This window comes from Castor canadensis, chromosome 5, assembly GCF_047511655.1.
Source record: "Castor canadensis chromosome 5, mCasCan1.hap1v2, whole genome shotgun sequence".
NCBI lineage: Eukaryota > Metazoa > Chordata > Mammalia > Rodentia > Castoridae > Castor > Castor canadensis.
In genome coordinates, this window is record NC_133390.1 from 166,680,517 (window position 1) to 166,705,286 (window position 24,770).

The following is a 24,770-nucleotide window of genomic DNA, read 5'->3' on the forward strand; positions in this document are numbered from 1 at the left end:
CGTGCATTACTACTTCAGGGCTGGGGTACTTGGGAGCTTTAAGTCAGCAGTTATTTTTAGCTTTGCTTTATATGGCTGGGGGAGGAATGCCAGTTATAGTGGGCGGAGGGTGCCAAGAGGCTCCAGCAAGGTTTGGGAGGCCAGAGTTGGTGTGCCTTCCCCACCCCCACCCCCTTCCCATGCCAGAGTTAAAGAACTTAACCTCCTACCAAAAGCAAAGCAAGGCTTGGAGGAGAGGGAGGGTGGATGGAGGTGGGAAGGGAAGTCTGGCAGGGGCTTCGAAGAAGATCCCAGGTCAAGTTGCTTTAGGACAGTGATTTCCAAATGTTTGGCCAAGGGTGACAATACAAAATACATTTTACATCAACACAGATGCTTTTAAACACGCGCGCACACATGTATATCCTCGACTGAATAGATGTTTCATGAAATAATACTTTATCTTATTCTCTGTGAAATACTCTGGCAGTTTCTGTTCTATTCTATGCTTTTCTTTTTTTTTTTTTAATGTAGGTCCTGACCCAGTGAACTGATAACACTGCCTACTAAAGAGTCGGCACTCCTGTAGGCAAGCTAAAATGCATTCTAGTTTAGAGCAGGAGGTCGGTCACCTGTAACACCTGACTGCAAGGCAAGGTGACTACCTCTCAATTTCCATAAAAAGGTGCAAATTTCAACTTATCTGCTGACTGGGCCCCCTGGCTTTTGTGGGCTCTGTCAACCTGGAGTGGTCAGGCTCATTCTTGCACAGGCTAGGGCTTGGCCCACCACTTACTCCAGGAAGCCTTCTAGAATGCTGAAGTCTGGTAGCTCCCCACCTCTTGCTTCCTTAAGGCCTTGTCTGCCCCTGCCTAGCACCCTACAATTTCTTGTTAATTCTCCGTTTGTCTACTCTGTTTCATTTCTACACCTTCTAGGGAAACAGCATAATGCTGGCTTTCTGATCATTTATTGAGTGAATTCACAACAGTGAAAAGGAATAATAATAATCACCATTTACGGAGAGCTCTCACTCATCCCATGAGGAGTCTTATGAGAGATGAGGATAGGTCCATCTCATGGATGAGAAAATGAAGGCTCAGAGATGCAATAACACTGCAGGGCAGGATCACAACCCAGGACTGCCTGAGCCCCAGTGGTTCTTAATCACAGGATCCCATTTGTCTGCATTCCTCTCAGTGCTGCACAGGCTAGGGCAAAGGGCAGGTCCTTAATAAACCCTCAGGGGACTGATGACAGATTGATTAAAGAGATTTTCCGAAGCAGTGGCCACATCTAATTTTGGAGAGTTACACTTCATGTGTGTCTTGGAAGAGAGAATCTGTGAGGTGTCTAGGACTCCATCTTGTTTGGGTAAAGTCTAGGCTGGTGGCACACCAGAGCGACAGGTCTTCTAGTTACCTGGCCTCAAGACCTCCAGAGGATCAAACCCAGGGCCCGCAAAGCCTGGGGTGACCTGGCCCACAACTCCAACCTACACTCCTGCCTGTATCCCTCATTCACTCAGGGCTTCTGCCACTCAGGCTTTCTTGCTGGTCCTCAAACAGGTCTTGGGGCCTTTGCACTGCCATTCCCTCTGCCTGCTTTGAAGATCACCATATCCAAACACTACCCTCTGTCCTCTCTGCTATTTTCCTTTTCATAACACAAGTAAAAGTGGGTGGTTTTTGGTTTGTTTCAGTCTTCTCCACCACTTGTTCACTACTATAGTCCCAGCACTTGCTGTGGGACCCCACCTGGCGGAGAGCCAGTAGCGTTAGCTGCATGGATAAGTGAATGGGTTTCCTTCTTTTAGACGGTTTGAGAGATCAGCCCTTCATTTTCCATGCTCGCCTTAACCCAGCAATGTATGTCCTATCACTCACATCCAGATCCCAACATCTGCTCATACCCTTTGGTTTAGAGAGAGAGAGAGAGAGAGAAGGAGGAAGGAACATTCAGCACGTCAACCATGCCCCACATTGCCTCCCTAATGGATACTTCGTAAGCACTCAAGGATTGTGTCCATTTTATAGTTAGGGAAACAGGAGGCTTGCTCTCTGCTGGGTCTTCATGCCTAGCAGAGTGCATGACAAACATTTGGTGAGTTGCATTGGAGAGGTTCAGCAAATGGCTGGAAGTCACCAAATGAACAGGTAGGGGAGCCAGAATTTATCCTTAGCTCTGTCTGGTTCCAGTCAGTGGTATACATCTACGTCTGTGACCACAGACACTCAGGAGCACAACCTTTTAACATCCAGCACATTCGAGGGTAGGTCCTTGGCCAGACACCATCTCGTCCTATACCTCCTCTCTGGTCCTCTCATCGTGCTTTGGAGACCACCTTGGTGAAACACCACCCTCTTCCCTCTCTACTATTTTTTCATAACAGCAGTAAGTTCTGGAAAGTGTGTGTGTGTGTGTATATATCTATATACACACACACTTGTTTTCCAGTTTGTGTCATCTTCTCCACTAAATGGGGGCTGTCAAGGTCCCCAAGGGCTGCATCTCAAGCAAACCTTGTACCTGGGAATCTGCTGATGCTTCTTCCTGCCCCCCTCCCCGTTTCTCAGAATGCCTGCTCCCTATTTTCTGTAATAAAGAAGACAGACTAATGACAAATATAATATCCTAAAAATGGCTCGGGTGACAAATATAATTATTTTCTAATGAGCCACAGTTTTGAGTTACGCAGCACACCAGGATGCCATCATAGAATTATCCTGAGTCACAAGGAGTCTGAATGACCATTAAAAGCAGAAGCCACTAGGTGTGGTGGCACATGCCTGTAATCCTAGCACTTGGGAGTCTGAGTCAGGAGGATTGAGAGTTCAAGGCCAGCCTGGGCTATGTGGTGAGACCCTATGTCAGGAAAAAAAAAAAAAAAGCAGGCAATAACAAACTTTCTGTACAAGTCCAACAGTAACTATGTTAGGCTTTGCAGGACAATAGGCAAACTGAGGATTATGTAGAGACTTTCATATAATTTTCACATATTACAAAATATTATACTTTGTTTTTTTTAGACAATTAAAAATGTAAAACCACTCTCAGTTCACAAGCTGTACAAAACAGACAGCAAGCCACTTTGACCCATGACTTATAGTTTGTTAGCCGTGACTTAAGTCACTACTGTTCTCTTCCTCCCTTCCTTCGCTGAGTCTCACTTCGTTGTCCAGGCTGTTCTTGAACTCCTGAGTCCAATCAATCCTCTTGCCTCAGCCTCCTGTGTAGCTGGGACTATAGACATGTACCACCATGCCAGAGAGCAATACTTTCAAAACTTTTAACATGCATAAAATTTGCCTGATGAGCTTATTAAAACAGTTCTCAGGACACTTGCTCAGAGATTCTGAACTGGCCCCTGAACTTGCATTTCTACCTGGCAGTCACATGCTGCTTCTGTCTGTCTGATGATGCTGCTGTCTGTCCACCGACCACATTTTGAGTTTTAGTGACATCCTAAAGTGCCCCACTTTATGGATGAGGAAACTGAGGCTCAGATAAGTGATATGTCCCAAGTCACAGCAGGCAGATGAAATAATGAAATCTACACTGCCAATTATCAGGGCTCTTTAGCCACAGAAAACTCTGTTTTCTTAACCCACAAGCACTCTCATACTTCTGAGTCATTGTACAAAGTCTTTTCTCTCCTAGATGGTCCTCAACTCCCACTCTCACAACCACAAATTTCCCAGCAAGATCCAGCTCAAGTGTCACATCCTCTAAAGCACTCCTCAAGCTTAACTGCTCTTGTCTGCCACAGTTCTACGCACATAATTTGTGTACAATTCTTTAAAGCCAGAGGCTGTATCTTCTTCCTTTTTATATCTAATCCTTTATGTGATGTAGGAGGTACCACAGAATTACGCATAGAATGAAAGAATGCGTGCGTGGGTGAATGGATGATCGGGTGGATAGATGGGTGGATGGATCATGGTGGGCAGGTGGCTCACTGGCTGGATAGGTGAATGTACAAATAGATGGGTGGATGAGTAAATGATTGGACACTCCTCATGATCTATTGCTTGAAAATAATTTCCATGGCAAAGTTGAGACCAGACCCCAATTCTGCTAGCGCACAAGCCAGAATCTTTTCCACAGCTGTTTCTACCTATCTAGTACACAAAGTTTTGCTTATTGAGCATGTGCTGAGTGTGTATTTATGTCAGGGCTTGTACTGCCAGCCCTCTCAATAACCCCTTTACTGCCCCATCCTAACTCATAAGAAAATGGAAGCTAAGAGAGGTAGAACAGTTTGCCCAAAGCCACACAGCAAATCATATTCTAGCTCATCTGCTTATGCCAACTGCCCTTACCTTTCCACAATCCCGTAGTGTCCCCACCTCCCACTCTATAGGCCCCAGCTGGGCTCACCTCCATCTGCATAGGTCTCGGTGCCATAGCCATCCTGCAGGCCATTGTTCCAGGTGCCCTCATACTTGGCACCGCTGCTGGTGCTCTGGCGGGTTCCATAGCGTCCCTTGAAGCCGTGCGTCCACTCACCCTTGTAGAGCCAGCGGCCCTTGGTCTCTATGCCCAGCCCGTGCCTTTTGCCCTGGCTCCAGTATCCCTCGAAGGTGTTTCCACTGGGCCAGGTGTAGACGCCTGCCACTTCAAAGCCAAAGTTCCAGGAGCCTGAGTATTCGCCCTGGCCCTTAGGGCCGGTGCACAGTCCATGCCCATGGGCCTTCCCCCCCTCCCAGCCCCCACAGTATGCCCCACCATCGTCAAAGTCAAAGCGGCCCCCACTCATCTCATCCTCGCCCCTGGCAACCTCCCCGTTCTCCAGCTTTGGTTCAGGGGGCGTTGGGGGTACCTGACACTCTCCAGGCACCCTCAGGCTGGGCACCCAGACTCACCACGATGCCCCAGGAGGGGGGATCCAAGATGCCAGCAGAGGCTGAAAGAAGCCGGGAGCCAGCTCGGCACTGGGGACGCTGGTCAGTGCCATGCTTGGGAGGCCCCCTCAATCAGCCCAAGTAAGGCTGCAACTTGTGAAGGAAGCAGAAAGGAAAGACAAAGTCCCCACGAAGTGTCCCAAGTCTGGCTTCCATGGGGTCCAAGGGGAAACGGTGTGATCCTTTTCAGAAAGACAGGGAAATGGTGGGATTGCCGTTTCAAAGAGGGGCAATCCCCTGGGTGGCAGCCCCAGCAGAGGCTGAATTCCTGCAGCAGCCGCTGGCCCCCTTCTGGAGTCTGTCCACTCCAGTGGGTGTGCGGCTGTGTCTGTGTGACTGATCTCCCTGCTGCCCCGCCCCTTCCCCAGCCCTGCCCTCCTCCTGGGACAGAAAGGTCAGTGTTGCCCTAACAAGGCCATTGGATCTCAGAAGCTGCTCCCAAAATAACCCCCTGGCCAGCCCAGTCCCCTTCAGAGCAGGAGGGAGGGGTGTTTCAAATGGAACTGTGGCTGCAGAGCCAGGCAGTGGCTGCAGGCTGAGCAAGGGAACTCAGAACCAAGTGCAGGTGGCCTGAGACATTTGGTGCCTTGTCTTCCCATGGGTAAGGACTCCCTTCTGTCCCAGAGTCCCCTGGGTCTGCAGACAAGGAGGGCACAGAGGAGGGAGGGAAGACACAACTAGCAGAATGCCCAGTCCCGGGACACTTCAAATTCCTCAGGGCACAGAGGTTGGCAGACCTCACCCCACCACCACCACTCGCATGCCCCAACAGGACCTGGGGAGCCACTGCCCACCATCAAGGAATTCAGTGACCTAAAGACAATGGAACAGGGGACAGTTGCATATATGCTTTTGAAAGCAGAGGTGAACTCAGAAAGAGAGGTGAGTTTCTGGTGACAGTCTGGAAAATATAGCAAACCTGAGTCCTGGTGCTTGTGCACGGCTCCAGGTCCAACCCAGGAACCTGGGGAGAACCCAGGGCAAAAAGCACTGGTCCACTCCCTACCCCACTCCCAACACCAATGCCTCCGAAGGGGAGAGGAGCCCCCCCCCCAGACCCACTTCTGAAACTCAGGGCTTTGGGTTGTGATAGAATGAGGTCCACTCAGAAATACTCAAGGATCGGAATTCTTTTTTAATTTCTCTTTTGCTCTAGTGTCCTAAGAGCTGGATTTCAGAAAGCTCTTGAGACAGGGTCAAGAACCAAGGGCCCCGGGTGGATTCCCAGCACTCAGGTTCCCACAGGCTCCAGCAAAGAGAACAAACAAATCTTCATGACAAGCAAGACACTGTGGCGGTTCTGGGCTGATGGTTGTGAACCCCAACCCAGCCCGGGAGTAAAGGGGATAGAGAGTGATTCTGGGACAGGTAAGAGCCACTGCCACCAAGTCTAGGGAGTTGTGTGTGCGTGTGGGTAACAGGGAGGGGAGGGGTAGAAAACACAAAAACAGCAAAGGCACTCGAGCAGTAAACTATTATCTAACTTCAAATGTATCTGACATATTTCCAAGTTGCATGATGACTTAGGCTTCTTACAGTAACTGCAGGAATTTTGTTCTTGTTTCACAAATGGGTAGAACACGTTCTTTCATTTCTACCCCACTGACTACCAGTTCTTACGACTTGGTTCTTTTGTGTGCGCAGCCTCTGACCTTAAAGAGCCCCCAATGTCCACCTTTCACCTCCAAGTAGAAACGTCAGCCTTGAAGTACACAGCAGTGGATAAAGACCGTCCCTGGCCAGGTAGATGGACGGACAGCCTGCTCAGGAAGTTAGCTTCCACACTGCTTCCAGGCGGAGGTCTTCCCTACTCGTCGTGGAGAGCTGCAGAATCACGAGTTCGTGAGTTTTTTCCAGCTCTGATGTCAAGGGAAGGGGAAAGAGCATTTCCAATTGAAAGCAGTGAGAGTCCCAGATGGAGTTCCACACCTTCTGTAAGTGAAATCGCTGGGATCCTGGCCAGATGTCTCACACAGGAAGCTATCCATCCACATCAATTTAGCTACTGTTCACCCACAGAAGCTCCTGTGGTGGGTTCCTCCCCAGTGTGGGGAGGGTGGAGGAAGGGGAGGGAGACACAGAAGAATCACCTAGAGAACTAAAAGACAGAAACCAATTCCAGAGTCCACTCCTGGTCTATGTAATTAAATCTTCCTGGCAGAGGATTTGAGTAGTTTTTAAAAGCTCACAAATTTTACCTCCATCCCTGGTTAAAAACCACTGTATGTTTTCAAATGGCAAAATAGTTTCTTAATAGTATTTACAAATTTGGGAATGTGTTGACTTGTTCAGGCCATGTAAGGCAGGTAGCTTTAGATATGTGTTCAAATCCCAGTTCTGCCCCTCACCAGCTGAGTGACCTTGGACCAATTGTTAATTTCCTCTAAGTCCTTAACCTGTACCTACCTCAGAGGATTATTGGTATCAAGGATAATCACATCACCTTTTATGACTGAGTGAGGCTCACATGGGTTCATACTGTAAAAAGGCTTTGAATGCATTAAACACCTAATAAATTTTAGCTATCATTACTATTTTTCTCATGTAACAAGTTACTTTTCAGTTCATCATGACCATAAAATGGTCAGCAAAGAGGGACTATATATGCAATGCCTTGGCACTGAAGCATCCCTTCTCTTTCTAATACATGTTCACCCAATGGTACCTGTGGTTTCTCTTCTTTTTTTTTGGCTGTATTGGGGTTTGAACTCTGCTTCATGCTTGCTAGGCAGGTGGCCTACTGCTTGAGTCACTCCCCCAGCCCTTTTTGCTTTGGTTAATTTTGAGAAAGGATCTCTCCTTATTCAGGGACCAGCCTGGGCCATGAGCCTCATATTTGTGCATCCCCTGGTAGCTGGGGTGACAGGCATGCACTACCACACCCAGCCTTTATTGGTTGAGATGGGGTCTTTCTTGTGAACTTTTTTGCCTGGGCTGACCTTGAACTGAGATCCTTCCAATTTCTCCTTCCAGAGTAACTAGGATTGCAGGCTTTATCCACTACACCAGGCTCTTTTAAAAACAAATCTGAACCAGTATTAGTAAAGGGACACTTTGATTTTGTGAAAGTTTAGGAAAAACTAGATGGCCAATTTTAGCACTGGCTTTACCTGTTCAGTGCTGATCACTTTTTTTTTTTTGTCCTTCCCTTTAATCCTGTGACTTTCAAGGAAAGGGGGACCTCTGGTGGCCATGTGACTTTCCTTAGGGAAATGTTCTTCAAACCAAACAGGAGTTACTAAGCTTAAAATGAATTTTAAACTTTTAAAAGGTAGCTATCACATTCTTTCCCTCCCAGGCCTCTTTTTTACTCCCTGGCTCTATTTTAGTCACAGGAAGTCACTTCCTGTTTCCTCCTGCACTTCTCAAGCTTGGAGCCCAGAGAAGAGAGAATGGAAAATCTAGAACAGAGAAGAGGCCTGTGCTAGAGGTACACCTGAGCACTGAGCCCCAGATGGTCCAGAAGAGGAAGGCTCACCTTCCCAGGACCCTTTCCTGACAGGCCTCAGGCTGGGTCAGCAGCCGTTCCCATGGGTGGGCTCCTCCTCTCAACCCCAGTCCTTTGAAGCTAGGACTATCTTCTTTCCCAAAACACGACACCTCCTGTGTGTCGGACAATGGTTCACTTCACAGTAGGCCTCCTCATCTTTCCATCTGTGCAGCACAGGGCAGCAGAGGCAACTCCCCTCTGAAAATGCTTCTCTGTTGACTACTAGGGACCCTTGCTTGTTCCATTCCTGCCTCACTGGTTTCTCGTCATTCCCTGTCCTCTGCACCTTGGGAATGTCACAGTGTTTGACTTCTTTTCTCCTTTTATTTATCTATTCATTTACTTATTTGTACTGATCATTCCTAACTTTGCATCTCTAGCCTGTACCTCTCTCCTGATTTGTCATTATCAGTCATCTACTTATCATCTCCAAATATCCCATAAGCATCTCAGACTTGACAAAAACAAAAACAGAGTCTCAATCAGTTTGCTATCCCCAATCTGTACCAGCTGATTCACTCTTCTTTTTTGGTGATGGTACGAGGGGTTGAACTCAGGGTCTTGAGCTTGCTGGGCAGTGCTCTACAACTTGAGCTTCTCCACCAGCCCTTTTTGCTTTACTTTTGAGATAGGGTCTCGTGTTTATGTCCAGGCTGGCCTGGGCCACATCCTATTCATGCTTCCCATGTAGCTGGGATGACAGGCACACATCACCACACCCAGCTCCTGGTTGTGATGGGGTCTTACTTTTTGCCTGGGCTGGCCTCGAACCTCAATCCTCCCAATGCCATGGGTAACTGGGGTTACAGGCATAAGCCACCACACCAGCCTGGCTCCCAACTTCTTAAAAGCTTTGGGGTCATTCTTAATTCCTATCTTTCTTATACCCTACTATATGCACTCTATCAGCAAATCACTTCAACTCAAGCTTCAAAATAATTTCAGAACAAGCCAGGCGTGATGGCATATGCTTGTAATCTCAGGTACTCAGGAAGCAGAAGATCAAGAAGATCAAGGTTTGAAGCCAGCCTAGGCAAAAAGTTAGTGAGACCCCATCTCAACAAGCCAGGAATGGTGACGTAACCTATGGTCTCTGCCACATGGGAGGCATAGGTAGGAGGATCTTGGTCTGAGTCTAGCCTGGGGCAAAAACAAGCCTCTGAAAAATAACTAAAGTACAAAAAGAGGGTGGTGAAGTGGCTCAAGCAGTAACAGTGCCTGCCTAGCAAGCATGAGGCCCAGAGTTCAAACCCCAGTGCCACCAATAAATAAAGCACAAAAGGGCTGCATGTGTGGCTCAAAGTATACCACCTGCCTAGCAAGCATGAAGCCCTGAGTTCAAACTCCAGTACTACCAAAAATAAAAGTTCCAGGATACATCTCCCACACTACCTAGCGTCCAGCCACCAAAAGCTATTGCCTGGCTCTCTGCGAGCCTCTTGACTGCCCTCCTTGCCTCCTCTTGGTTTTAAAGAGCCAGACCTCTTTAAAAATGTAAATCTTAGGGGTGGAAGCATGGCTTAAGTGGTAGAGTGTCTGCCTAGGAAGCATGAGGCTGAGTTCAAATCACCATACCACCACCACCAAAACAAAAAGTCCTTTCTTTAAAGGACGGTCTGTAGTCAGCCTGGGCTGCATAGCAAGACCTTGTCTTTGAAAAAGGTTAAGTCTCACCACGTCTCTCTGGTCACTTCCCAAATGGCTCCCTATCTTCCTCATACTAGAACCCAAAGTCCCCAAAACAGCCAACTAGGCCTTCCGTGTTCTGATCCCACCCCATACTTCCAAGGCCACCTGTTCAGGCTTCATCCTTTGATATTCTTAGTCCCTTCTGCCAAACAAACTCCTCACAGCTCACTCCCTTCCTTCCTTCGGGTCTCTGCTCAAATGTCATTTTTGACAACCCCGAATAGGAATCCCAACCCCATACGCTGGTCCTTCTCATCTCCTAATCCACTTCCTCTCCATACCATTCACCTGCTCATCACCTGTCTCCACAGAGAACAGGGTACCCGTGCTGCCTACTGTTCTGGTCCCGGCATCGAGCACAGAGGCCTGCTTTGCTGCAGACGCTAATAATCATCTAAATGAATGTCTAGTGAAGAGGAGAGAAAGAAAAGCATTGGAAATCAGGATGCCATTCTTCAGAACATAGAGAACAATTTAAACAAGACCTCAGTCCACCAACGGAATCCATTTCTCAGCATGCATCAGAGACAGGAAATTAGTTTGGTTAATCATGTCTGCAAGTCAGATGTTTCCATGAGGGACGCTAATATTGAAGTTAGCCCAATTGGGTCTGAGCAAAGTAATTTTTAACTTCAAGATTCATGTCCCACCCCCTTTGTTTTGGGGTTTTTTTTTTTTTTTTTTTTTGTGATAGGGTATATAGCTCAGGCTGGCCTCCAACTCTCCCCGTTCTCCTGCTTCAGTGTCCTGAGGACTGGGATTATTGACATGTACCACCACACCCAGCAAGATCATTTTGAGATTCTAACAGATAATCTAACAACTTATTCCCACAAATCTGAAATGCTTAAATTTTCATCCAAGTTGAATTTCTCCAATAGGTTTATGAGGTCATTGGAACTTTGTCCTTTTCTAAAAAGAACTTAAAAGACTTAGGAACCTATCTTAATTTAATGAATAAATAACTTCCTACCCGCCATTAAAAAAAAAAAGGCAAGACACTAGTTGCAGAGGTGTGGGTGGGTAGCGCAGTAGCTTTACAACCACAAGCCGAAATGGTCTCTGAGTTGTTCTCAAAATGTGGACACTTTTAAGGACTCGGATCAAACTACTTTCAATGCTTTAAGATGCATTCATTCTCTCCCAAGTGTACACTGGAGTTTGCTGGGCATGACATAAGTTGCGATATCCTGAGAGGACATATGCAGGAACAGGTAACAATCTGCCTATTATGCTAAACATTAAAAAGATTTGTAAACATACATGATGCTACTCTTGTTAAATATTTGTTCAGAAAAATATTTTCATTTAAAAACGTCATTTATGTTAGCTTGTAATGGGTTATTTTTAAGTCACATAAATAAAATCTGAGGTCCTGAGTTTCAAGTGTAAAGGAGAAAAAGCTTGAGAACTGCTGCTTGAGAAGGTACAAAATAGTGTACCTTCTGTCACCATTATTAACAAGTATTAACAAGTATAACACCTGTAATAGCACTTGGGAGGCTGAGGCGGGAAAATCACAAGTTCAAGGTCAGCCTGAGTTTCAGTGATAGCCTATATAAAATTTTAAAAAAAAAATTGTTATAGCTTTTCATGATGGCATTTTGCTTCCTTGCTCTAACCACTGGCTTCAGATGTAACTAAATCCATCCTAAGCTGGAAAGTTTCAGGGGCCTTCCTCCAGTTTAGGGCTTTTCTAGTGAACACACTTCCTACCTCTCCCCAGTAGAAATCACTCATCTGTGAGGCTCAAACCCCACTGATACAAAGCAGCTGTACAGCCTGTGGGACGCCTCAGTGAACAATAAAAACTTATTTTGTAATCTACACAGAAGCAAAATTTCTAGTATAGTTAACATGGCCACAATCCCACAATTTGGCAGGTATGCAATGAATAATACAAATTAAAATGTAAACTATGTAGCACACAAAAAATTCATTTTGGAACCACCTGAAAAAGATAAGGACTCATACTCCAGTTTGAAATTGAGCAGAAATTTTACATTTTTGGAGGGAATGTTGGAATGGTTGGCCAAAAAATGAGCACATACAAAATTCTCTGCTGGGGTTGCTGGAGTGGGAGGACGGTTCCAAAACAAATATCTAGGGCATGTGAAGTTGAGGTATGAGGCCTATCCTACAAGCAACTGCAAGAAACATGCCACATGTTGAACACATGGCGACCACCACACTAGTTTCAGGTATTATACCCCTCCCTTCAGGTACAGTGGCCCACTCCAAATAGCTTCTTACTCAAGAAACTTACATCAAGAACTCCACATAACATGTCTCAGAATGAACAGCACCAGCAGGGGTTTATTGAGTGATGGTTAATGACTCTCAAACAATACAGGGCAGGCCAGTTAGTTTATTCAAATCCAATCTAAACCTTAGATCTCTGGCTCAACAATAACGTAAGAAACCTTTAATGGTACAAATCCTGTGTTAAATCCAAGATGGTTTAAATCAGTTTTATAACCTCTAATATTCTGGGCTGGCAACTACAGCATGACAAATGTTCAGTTCAGTTACAAAACCGCATTTGATTTTCCTTGGATACCAAATCTTAAAACATCTGAAAAACGGTGTTTTACAAAGGATCTCACCATATACCCACTGTTGCCAGTCTCAATTAATTATAGTTTCTTCATCTCTCAGGAATATTTCTAGATGAGAGGGGTTTTCTTTGATCTGCTTGCTTTGATGGATATGTAAGAACTCAGAGTAACTTAAAGAAATGAAGATTAACTGAGATGCCAAGAAAAGTTTTTATTGCAAGCACAGTGAGCAGAAAGAGATGTCTTCTCACAAAGTGGCCACAAGGTCTGCCATTAACTAAATCTCTGACAACCCTTCATTGGTTTAAAGCATACGAGTTAGCTTCTTGCTATCAGGTGTACATCATTTCTGCCATGTGGGACATTTTCTTGGGAATATACAAGTAATACTCCATGTAGCCTGATAGGTCCTCGATGGTGACATCATCCACATAGACTCGAGCTTGCTCAGAACAGGAGCGTGGAGAGCCAGACAGAGTTCTGGTGTGCAGCGACTGAGAGTAGTCCTCAAGCGTAGATCTTCGTTCTGGGGCCAAAGGAGGCACATTCTGCAGACCTGAAAAGGAATACACTTCCATATCATGCCATCTCTTACACTGGCACTCCTTGCCTATGCATCCACATGGCTTGCCCTGGTTTAGCTTGGAAACAGATTGAAAGTCAGAGAGATCATTGGCCTTGAGACTTGCTTGGGAGACTTGGGTAGCATCAGAGGAGTCTTCTGTTTTACTCTCTGATGGGAGCCTTGGAACCGAAGTTCTCAAAGGCTCAGGGATTGCCCCTGTGTGATTAGTATTGAGAGGAGCAGAGCTTTCTCCTGCACTGAACTCTTTAGGGGCTGAAATTCCCAGCCCATTGCTGCCATCAGGAGGGTCAGTCTGGCTTTTGTGCTTGAGCTGGCTGCTGGAAGGAGATGTTATTGTACTGCAATGTATGAACTTTGGAGGATGAAGGACGGGAGACTTAGAACGTCGACGACGCTGGGTTCTCACTGCTCCTCGTGAAGACTTCCTTGTAGACCTAAGAGAGGAAAATATACAAGAAGACACTGGAATTCAAGAGCCCTCCTGAGACTTTTTATGACAGTTAGAAACTAACCTCCTCTCAGTTTTATGAGTGTAAAGTCATAAATTTTCCCCACCGAGATGTGCCTTCCTCTGCTCTCAAGCTGCCTAAGTCTTTGCATCTCAAAAAGTTAAACATTTCCATATTAGCAAGCTAAAGAAACAAGTAAGATAAATGAAGTCACGTGACCCAAACTTGTGGTGTGCAATACCGCCTCTTCTCCACTGCAGGCTTGAGAACCTTTGAGCAGTGAGTATGAGGGAAGACCCTTCACCGTCAAACTGATGCTGTGAAGCCTAAATGCTTTGCCCTGACCGTGAATCTAGCTTCTACAGAAGGCCAATGCTACAAATAGTGATAATGCTAGTGCTGTAAAACAAAGCATCATATTTATGGCTCTATCATTGGTAATACCCGATAACCAACCAAGAAAGAAACAAAAAAGGATTTGGACTCCCTGAGATCTCCAGATACTGGCAATTATCAGACGTGTGTTTAAATAAATAACTGAACAGCGAAAAACAGACTCAAAACTGTCAAACTAGAAAAAAAGAAGCAAATAGGACTTAAGAAATAAAAATGTGCTGGGTGTGGTGCCTCACAACTATAATCCCCACTCAAGAGACTTCAGCAGGAGGACGGTGATCCTGAGGCCAGCATGGGCTACGTAGTGAGACCCTGTCTCAAAAGAAAAGAAAAGAAAACTTTATTTGGAATTAAACTAAATGAACAGGCTAAATAGAATATACACAGCTAAGAATTACTGAGCTGGAAGATAAATCTGAATTATTTATATCAGAGGTCAGCAAACAGCAGCCTGTGGCTGATTTAAATCTAACCCCCTCCGGGGTCGAGGAGCCCTGGAGAGAGACCAAGAGCCCTCACTCATGCTAAGTACATGCTCTACTGCTGAGCTACACCCCCAGCATCCCCTACCTGTTTTGGTACAGCCAGTGGACACTGCACCAGTGGGCTAGTAGTATGAACCATGAAGACCAGGCTGGGATAGCCTCCACCCCCCACTGCCTGCCCATCTGGTCAATGGGCATGTTGCACCACTATTCAGAGCTCACACTGGCTGCCATCTACATGTTGGCACCTGCTAGGCATCAAGAGGCAGAATCTCAGTTCAAAACTGACTAATAAAAGGATCTCTGAAGGAAAGCAGGGCATGCTGGGATCTGGGCATCACTGAGAGAGTGTAAAGTAAGATTCTGGTGCTGCCCCTACCCACCCATTCCAGCAGGCCCTGCCCTCAGGCTAGCCACTTCATCCTGACACTGCCTCGGAAACCGATCCTAGAAGAGTTTTCTCTTATATAAATACCTACAGAATATTCTTGTGTCTTGCTTCTGGACTGCAAAGCCTAAAATATTTACTCCATAACCCTTTACAAAAAAACTTTGGTAGTAAGAAGGGTAAGTCTGGACTTAGTGAAGAATACAGAAAATGGGGTACAAATGGTATCTGAAAAGGTATTAGCCAATAAATTTTCTGAAATGATGAAAGAAAATCTATAGAAATGAGGAGACTGGCATAGGATTAAAAGAAATCCACATTTAGACTCACTATAGCAAAGCTATAGAACACCAAAAACAAAAGCAGCCAGAAACAAGACAGATTATTTCCAAAAGAACAATTAGATTGAAAGTAGGCCTTTTAATATCAACAAAATGATGTCAGAAGACAATAAATAGTGCTAAGAATTTACAACTACCAACCTAGAAATTCACGGATTAGGGGCTGGGGCACAGTGGCTCACACCTGCAATCCCAGCTACTTGGGAGGCAGAGACTGGGAGTACCGCAATTGGAGGCCAGTCCAGGCAAAAATTAGCAAGGTATCGACTCAATCAGTAAGTTGGGTGTGGTGGTGCATGCCTGTGGGAAGTTATAAGTAAGAGAATCGTGGTCTGAAGCCAGCCTCAGGTAAAACATAAGACCATACCTGAGAAATGACTAAAGCTTTGTGCTGTGGGCATGGCTCAAGTGGCAGAATGCTGGCCTAGCAAGCACAAGGCCCTGAGTTCAAACTCCAGTACCACTACCACTACCACCAACAACAAAAAAAGATAAACAGATTATTTTCAAGAAAATCAAAGTAATCAAACTATATTTACCAACAGGACATGATGTTGTATAACTCCAGGGGTCACTATTCCTAACTATTTAACTTATTTTATTATAGTGCTGGGGATTGAACACAGGACCTTACATCCTACGTAAGCACTCTACCACTGACTCAGGGGGTACTCGAATGTATGCTATGTGGCGTTATGCAATGCAGAAGTTCTATTTACTAATAAGACTTTCACTAAAGGAACTATTTTAGGAAGAAAAGGATGATACATGGGAAGTCGGAGATGCAAGGATGGTGAGCAAAGAAACTCACTATATGTAGACAAAAGAAACCACTACTGTCTAACTGTAACAAAATCTAATTCGTGAGATGAAAAACAAGCACTTGTCTAACAAGAGCAAAGCCCTGAGTTCAAACCCAGCCCCGCCACACACCCCCAAAAAAAGAAACAAATCAAATACTGGGCAACTACATACACTGTAGAGAATAAGAGTTCTTGTTTTTGTCAAAAGTTAGCATGAAGCATGGTAAAATTTCAAGGCTAACTACTAAAATAATAGAAACAATGTACGATTTCCAAATCAGTGGAAGAAAAAATGATTGGGGGGGGAGGAGTTATCAAACAAATGCCTTTCAAATAATTTTTGAAAAGATGAGGAAAAAAGAGGACATGGGAGAAAAAAAAAAAACAGAAGCAGGACAAATAAAGTAAAATGGCAAAAGCAAATTCAAATAAACCAATCACCAAAATAAATGTAAATGCACTAAATTTACATTTAAAAAAAAAAACAAAAACTGATGCTCAAACTGAATAAAACAGAACAAAATATAACCAAGCCATATGCTGTTTACGTGAGATGTACACAAACCTTAAAAGCATGGAATAGGGAAAAATGACCCAAACATTGTATGCACATATGAATAAACGAAAAAAAAAGCATGGAATAGTTACAAGAACAAGAAAGACATACTATACAAGCACCAGAAGAAAACTGACTAGCTATATTAATTCAAGACAACATAGACTTTAAGGAAAAAACATTATAAAACTACATAACAAAAGTTTCAGTTCACCAGGAAGGAAATATTCTAAACTTGAATGAATCTGGGCTTTAAGAATCTTAATAAAATAATACCAAAATACATAAAGCAAAAATATAGAACTTAAGGGGAGAACAGATTCAATCCCCTAGGGGAAATTTAACACACTTCTCCTTAACTTACAGGTCAAGCTGACAAAAAAATTAAAAGAAAAAAAAAACTAAACTAAAAAAGATCCAAATAACATTTAAAAAGTCTGATTTTTTTCAACTCCCTCCCTCTAAAAGTCTGATTTAATGGTCATAAAACTCAAGAACAATTAAAGACACATTCTTTTCAAACACACATAGAACATTTGTAAAAACTGACTCTGGACCAGGCTACATAGAAAATTTCAGCCAATGCACAATTGAGAAGAATAACTGGCAGTCTAGGTTCTGTATCACAGCATATTCTTTTCCTGGCTACTCAGGAAAGAAAATCCAATAATATTTTTAAGGCATTGGGATAAAATTATCTAAGGAAGAAACTCTTACCCATGCCAACTGTCTTTAGATGCACATGTGGTTTTAGGTTTGGTATCATCTGCTGTGGTTCTGACTGATGCTCTGACACTTGTGCCTTCTCCAACAGACAATGATACAATGGACCTGAAGACAAGCACAAAGTTTACTGCTGTGGAAAACTATAAAATGAAAACTTATTGCTCTCAGCAACCCAAAGACAACTTTTTTCAATACTTTCATTTTCTTTCTAGTTTAGGGTTCTCAAAAATTGCTCAACTTTTAGTCTAAAGTTTTTCCCAAAACCAAATTCAGAGGCCCCCTAAAAGCCCACGGTTGTAAACTCTGGTAAATGAGTCCGAAGTATAACCAGCAGCACGATATAAATAGACTGTCAGGCTGTTTATCTGGAGCAGAGCAGGCCTTAGGTCCAGAGAGAATGCTAATGACACTGACCCCTTATTTTATGCAGGCAAGTCAAGAGTCGTGGGAACAAAGATTAGGAGCAAAACCTTCTGGAAACTCAATCCAACTTGAAAATGAACACGTCTTAAATATTATGCAATTTATAGAAAACTATTCTAATTTTTGCAATCAATAAACTTGAACTACTACGGAATTAAATCTTTGGTTTAAAAGTATACAAGCAATATAGATCCTCAGTCAACATTAAAAAAATTTTGAGAGGAAAAGGGAACCATCTATCATCTTTACAACCCAGAAACTACCAATATTAATATTTTGGTATAAATCCTTCCAGAATACATACACACACACACACACACACAGAGCTATTATATATGCTATGGTATTAATAAAAATTCTTTAAAAAGAGACATTACTCTATTCAACTAAAAAGATGTTCGCTAAAACATAATTTAAAATAAAAAGTGGAAACCACCTAAATATCCAATAAGAGAAAAATGCTATATTATAAAAATTGTGGCGTATCTATGCAATCGAATATTAGGAATTTAAAAATCACAAGGAACTTTGAATGTGACAACATACTTATAACATTACAAGAAAAGAGCATAGAGACATCTCCATATACATTATGATTTTAACTATGTTAAAATATGCATTGATAGTCTTCATGATAAAAGTGATTACAGTAAATAAATTATGACTTTTATTTTCATTTTACCCTTATTAAAATTTTTTCTAAGCCAGGAGCTGGCAGCTCACACCTATGATCCTAGATACTCTGGAGGCAGAGATCAGAAGGATCATGGTCCAAAGCCAGCCCCAGGCAAGTATTTTGAGAGACCCTATCTTGAAAAAACCCATCACAAAAAAGGGCTGGTGGAGTGGCTCAAGCTGTAAGAGTGCCTGCCTAGCAAGTGTGAGGCCCTAAGTTCAAACCCCAGTGCTGACAAAAAAAACAAACAAAAAAAACCCTCTATAATAATAAACGTTTATTATTTCATACTTAAAAAGGTTGTTGTTGCTTAATAACAAATATATATTGATAAGACAAATAGCACTGGGAATCAAAACCTGTTGAACAGGATCAGGCTAAATTCCTGGCAAAGCTTGGCTAGTTTGTGAGTCAGTTCCTCAGAAGTCCCATCAGCACAGCACATGGCAAAGCTTCACAAGCAAAGCTTCACAACCTAAGTCCTGCGCTGCTTAGTCATGCTGATGACTCACCCGTCTACTCTTAGGTAGTTTTCTCAAATGTTGGACATTGCTCCATCTCTTCCTATTTTACTCAAGGCACATCACATGCTACAAATATGTAACTTTCAACCCTATATTACAGACACATTGCATATTTTATAATGGCCCAAGTCATTTTTAGTGGCTTAATTTTACATTACAATTTTTTTTTTGGTGGGGGAGGGGGCAGTCCTGGGGTTTTAACTCAGAACTTTGCACTTGCTAGGCAAGGCACTCTACCACTTGAGCTACAGCTTCAGTCCACATTACAATTTCTTAAAACATTAGAAAGAAGTTTGTGAATTAGGAGTTACACACTTAGGGATTTGAATATATTTGTGTGTATATTCCTAGTATTTTCCTGATTTTTAAGAAATTACAAAGGAATGCACTGTAACCACAATCTGGAGCTACCTGTTCTCCTACTTTGTTTCTAAAAATGGCTTACCAAAGTGATATGAAATGGCAAAATGATCATATTGGAAAAACCACTGGGAGAAACACTACTTTTTTTAAGTATCAGAGAAGCAAATGTGAGCATCTTAACATGTACTGTGCAAACGAGCATAAATCTTCTCATTTAGTAGGCCAAAATTAGTGCCAGCAATAGACAGACAGCTGTAAAACTAAGACCTATTTAATTTTTACTTTGTGCTATGGACTACATGCATTTCGTTATATTATCTTCAAGGCAATTGTTTAGAGCACAGGTTCTGGAGCCAGACTGGGTTCAAATCCTAACTTGGTCACTTCTTACCAATGTGATCAGTACAAAGTACTTAATTTATGAGAGTCTCATCCGGAAGCTGAAATGACAGTAGTACCTATCTTCTAAATAATGTGCTCAAAGTACTTAGCTAGCATTGAGGGCATCATAAGTAATAAATGTTAGTGGTTACTATTATTACTTATTGTGTTCTATTATGAGCTTCCAGAGTTTGGTTTTCATTCACAAAAAGAAAACTTCTTGTATTAAAATTCTGAGATTTCTTCTGGCTTGGGGCAAAGAATTGGAGTGAGAAGAGATGTACACAGAACATTGTGCAAAGGGTGAAATATTAACATTCAGATAGCAGCTGGTCTGCAGGTGCTCTAATTAGTTTGGCCAAAGGGTCCAAGATTATTGATCTCAGTGACAGAACCCTACTGAATAGAGGTTTCCATAGTGATAGACTTAGCAATCAGAGACCATGAAATCAACAATGTCTTCATAGATTTCTACCAGGCCAATTCACTTTTAGTGAAAAATACTGTGATTCCCTTGAGATGCATGAGGAGCTCCTCGATGGGATGCTGCACGATAATCTTTGATTAAAAGCAGGAGAGATCCTCAAAGTTAAAGAAAATCAAAACATTCAACCTTAGGTACAGATGAGCTGATATTTTTCAAATAATAGAAGCATTTCTTTTAAATATTGTGCAGAACTGAGCAGAATGACAGTTTCAGCATTTATATCTTCTATGGATAATGAGGAATATCAGACAAGGAAGAGCTCATTTAAAGGACTATGTACATGTAGTACCTAAATAATTCCAAATAACAGATGACATATTTTATTACCCTGATGCATCCACTCTTAATTTCTTGAAAGCAGTTTGTAGACTCTCCTCCTCTCCATCCTTAGCTTCGGATTTCATTGTGAAAGTTTCTGCTCTACTATGGATGTTCCCGTTAATACTAAAAAAGACAATAAGATGAGCAAAATGAAAACAGGAAGGATCAAAAGTATACCTTTTGTTAAAAAGTCCATATTCCTGGCTGGCGATAGGATATAGCTCTTGCCTAGCATGAGTGAGGCCCTGGGTTCAATTCCTAGCACTGAAAGGAAAAAAAAACCCCGGAAAACTATATTCCTGATACTGTTGGGAGAAAAAACACCCGTTTCAGGTATAGATGATGAAAAGGTTTTCATTTCTTAAGAAGAAAACAATGAAATACAGAAAATATGTGCGCATAATATGACAGAATTTAAACTGTTCAATACTTGATGCCAACATCCTATCACATAGTTGTGCAAAATCTATGTTTCAGTACACATTACAACAGAGGAAAAAACCTCTCCCCTTTGTAGATGTCTTGAAACCTATGGACAAACTAACTTTGACCATCCAGGAAAAAAAAAGGGAAAAGCTCAAATTACAACATTCTGGTTCTTTAAGATACTACAAAATATTTGTCTAGTCTAACCCTAATAATTCTAGTTAAGCATATCTTCATGACACACGACAGCCTTTTCACAAAACAATTCTGACACAGTTATCATTATGTACAAAGATATATTCAAGAGAACAAGATGTTACCATCATTAAAACAAGATCAAAAGCTTATTTCAATGATTACTGGTTATTCCATACTCTACCTATAAGACTGGTACTTTTATTTGGTTTTTAAAAATAGCTTTGAATACTGTAATTATTAAACAAGAAAATAAACTATACTTGCAACTCAAAGACAAAAAACAGAACTTTTCATTCGTCGAGAGAAAGTAGGAAGTAAAAACAAATATTACTGTCCTGCAAATGTGCTTTTAAATGATCTCTTCTTAATCAACTAGTTTGATTAATCGATGTTCTCAATTTCTTCCACCCTGATTTTTTATATTTAAACAAAGGGGGAGGATGAAGGATCAACTTAAGCAGTAAGAAATCTGTTAATAAATTCTTGAATCTAGTCTTCAAACTATTAGTATGAAATCTTGAACAAAAATAAGCAAACCAGTATCCAGAAAGAAAAAAAAGCAAAGCAAAAGTTAGAGAATTTCTGAAGCAAAGGATGCACGTCACCTCTATTTCTAATAACCTGGTACTCTTAATTAACCCCATCCTCCCACCCCCTTAGGCACTCTCAGAGGGAGAAGTGCCCCTCTATGGATCCTCCAACACTCTGATTCCACATCTGCTCCTCTCTCAGGGGTAAGTTTGATGTTATTGTGAGACCTCTAATATTCCAAAGGTCAAGATGTCACAATATATTTGCTATAATGTAACCATGTAGCATTAGTGGCAGAATAAAACACCAAGGAATCAAGCCTTTTCCATTCAGTTAATTATTTGTGTGTAGAAGTTAAGGTGTTTTAGGCAGATCTCTGTGGAAAATTACCAAGTCTTCAAAGAACTCTGCTAGCTTTCACCTAAACTTCCCTAAGACAAAAAACATAAATACAAAGCCATGTGTGGTGGTATATGCCTTAATCCCAGCTACTAGGGAGGCATGGATGGGAGGACTGTGGTTCAAGGCCAGTCTGGGCAAAAGCTGTCAAGACCCTGTCTTTAAAAAAAAAAAAAAAAGAGCTGGGTGTGGTAACACATTCCTACAATCCAGCTAAACAGAAGGGGAGGTGGAGGACCTTGGTCTCAATCCAGGGCAAAATCTCAGATTCTTAAAAAAAAAAAAAAAAAATTAAAGCAAATAGGGCTGGGGGCATGGCTCAAGTGGTAGAACCACAAGGTCTTCAGTTCAAAACCCCAGCACTGCTGAAAACAGTGAAACCACATAAATAAACTCTCCACACATACGTGGTGAGTTTAGCTAACCAGTACACAAGGAAACCGTCCATACAATTCCACGCTTCACTGGGCTCTGATTCTCCATCTAGAGAAGGGTCCCTCCAAAATGCACAAGACCCCATACCTAGGTGGGGCTGAGCACAGATCACATACTCTAGTAATCTGAAGCTCCACGGCATCTAAAAAGGTGCTACCGTAAGTCTAAACAAATTCCTTGTGCTGCAGGAACTAAAGTTTGATTAAGTCCTCTTCAATTACTTTATGACCAAACACCAAGCCTATGGCCCAAACTGGAGTTAATCATGTGAGCCAGTCTCCCCAACTCCAACACTCCATACAAACTCTGTGGGCTTCAGTGGAAATCAGTCAACATTTAAGTACAAATCACATCTAAAATCTACAGGCAGAAATTGTTCTTTCCACAAATATTTACAGAATTCCTAGCTTGGCACAAGACTGGGTGCTAGAGATACAAGGGTAAACTTGATACCTAGGGGGCTGGGAACTCCCTTTCTTTAAGTACTCAAATCTCATTCCTGCCCTCCAGGAATTTACAATGTACCACTTTGCTAAGAAGCTCTGCACCCAGATATGTAACTTTTAATTATACAGTGCTGACTTAATAACACAGCAGGTGACCACCTTAGGTGTTAATACAAACCTAGTTAACCTTGTTGACACACTTAACGATCTGTCATCTATAAACCAAAACAGTTCAAAATAATCTGGCTACAACTTAAAACTTCAAGAATGAAATCCTATCTAAACTATTCTCAGGCGTCCAGCATTTTAATCACTCGTCTTTTTCCTCAGTTACTTTAACCCAGAGCAAAGGTGAGTCTTAGGCACAACCTTAAGAGCTACAGCAGAGCATGTTTGCAATTACGGAAGGCTTATTATGCTTCTCAGTATTCCCGGCTTCCCATTCACTACAAGAGCGGCACAACTCACTATGGACAACAGATATAGTTTGCCTGCCTTCTTAATATTAAATATGTGGGAGACATTCTTGTCATTTTCACTGCAGTGACTCCTCCAACAATCCTCACACAGATCAAACTTGTAAAAGACCTGTTAGAAGTTACTTTGTATTATTCGAAACCAAATACACAATTTAACTTTGCCTCTGATTTCCACCCCTCCCCTTTCAAAATTGACAAAGTTCTTGTAAGTTCCCCCATTAAAAACAGGAAAATTCTTGGTTTTCCCTGACTTTCAACGAATAGCATGTGACCCAATCTTATTAACATCTTCAAGTTTTAACCAAGACCCAAGCCTAATTCCTCATTTGCAGGACCCGGAGAAGACCTGAGAATAATCCATAAGGCCCGCGCGTATGTGTGTCATCACAATGATGAAGATTTCGAAACTTTCCCGGGCCACCAGGAAGCGTGGGGCCCGGGGGAAAAAAAAAAAACAACAAAACCCTGTTCTGCAAGACAGAGCTTGGAGACGAACAAGACCCGGTTAAAACAATCGGCCCCCGGGACAAAACTCACAGCGAACACCTCTCTCTCTGCAAAACTACAGCCAAAGCATCCTTTTAATTCTTTTCATCCAGAATCTGGGCCTGTCGCGGTTAAGGAAGATCAGGGAGAAAGGTCAGAACCTGGGAGCGGGACTCGGAAAGTGGAGGACAACGCCGAGCGCAGAGCTGTCCAGGACTTCGGCTCTGCCCGCCCGGGTCCCGGCTGCAAAGTCGCCCCCTTCGACAGTCCGGGCCTGAAGGAGAGGCTGGAGTACGGTCGAGGCTCTAGGGGTGCGGGAGGAGTAGGGAGCGGAGTCGAACAGGCAGCCAACGAGAATGCGGCTCCGAGGAGAGCGGGAAAAGGCGGGAAGGGGCAAAGGGCGGAGGAAGGCGAAAAGGGGAAGCTCCGGATGGGCGAGAGGCGGCGGAGGAGCGGGGCGGGGCCGCGGAAGAGCAGGAAGGCGGGAAGCCGAGAGAACGCGGAGCTCGGGCAGGTAGGTCCAGGCCGCGGCGGAGAGGAGCCGAGGAGGCCAGGCCCAGGCCTGGCCCTGGCAGTAGGCGCCGGGAAACGACGCGAAAAGAAACGAACGGGCCCAGAGGAAGCTGCCTGCGGCCGGGCGGGGCCCAAAGGCTAAGACGCGGCACGGGCGGGCCTTCCCCGTCACGTCAGGGCTCTTACCTCCTCGCAGCTGGGGCGCTCCGGTGATTCGGTCCCGTCAGTTCAGATCGTCTCTCTCCGACCGCCGCGCCTGACTGACCCGGATCCAAACCCTCGGAGAGGGCGGCCCGCGCCTCCGGAGTCGCACTGCGCCTGCGTCAATCAGG

General features: G+C 43.4%; 2 protein-coding genes and 1 long non-coding RNA gene across 5 annotated transcripts in view; 1 reads left to right on the forward strand and 2 right to left on the reverse strand.

Moving 5' to 3' along the window:
• Positions 1 to 5,220, reverse strand: part of Jph2 (junctophilin 2) — a 66,128-nt gene extending 60,908 nt beyond the window's left edge. The window contains exon 1 of the mRNA XM_020173152.2: positions 4,360 to 5,220. Coding sequence (XP_020028741.1) covers positions 4,360 to 4,738 — 379 coding nt within the window. The 5' untranslated portion in view covers positions 4,739 to 5,220. The remainder of the gene's footprint in view (positions 1 to 4,359) is intronic.
• A 124-nt stretch (positions 5,221 to 5,344) lies between these two features.
• On the forward strand, positions 5,345 to 11,324 carry LOC141423409 (uncharacterized). Of its 2 annotated transcripts, none has more exons than XR_012448267.1 (5): positions 5,345 to 5,484; positions 5,656 to 5,765; positions 6,040 to 6,251; positions 6,528 to 6,913; positions 10,374 to 11,324. It is a non-coding gene; the product is annotated as an uncharacterized lncRNA (long non-coding RNA). The 2 variants fall into 2 exon arrangements; XR_012448268.1 differs by having other exon boundaries at positions 6,528 to 6,817.
• Positions 11,325 to 12,352: 1,028 nt separating this feature from the next.
• Positions 12,353 to 24,762, reverse strand: Oser1 (oxidative stress responsive serine rich 1). Of its 2 annotated transcripts, none has more exons than XM_020173149.2 (4): positions 24,625 to 24,762; positions 20,532 to 20,648; positions 17,342 to 17,455; positions 12,353 to 13,640 (listed from the first exon to the last, which is right to left on the reverse strand). In XM_020173149.2, the coding sequence occupies exons 2-4, from the start codon at positions 20,606 to 20,608 to the stop codon at positions 12,953 to 12,955; spliced, it is 879 nt and encodes a 292-aa protein (XP_020028738.1). In that variant the 5' UTR covers positions 20,609 to 20,648; positions 24,625 to 24,762; the 3' UTR covers positions 12,353 to 12,952. The 2 variants fall into 2 exon arrangements, with proteins under 2 accessions (XP_020028738.1, XP_020028739.1); XM_020173150.2 differs by lacking the exon at positions 24,625 to 24,762 and adding an exon at positions 24,087 to 24,381.
• Positions 24,763 to 24,770: the final 8 nt, after the last annotated feature.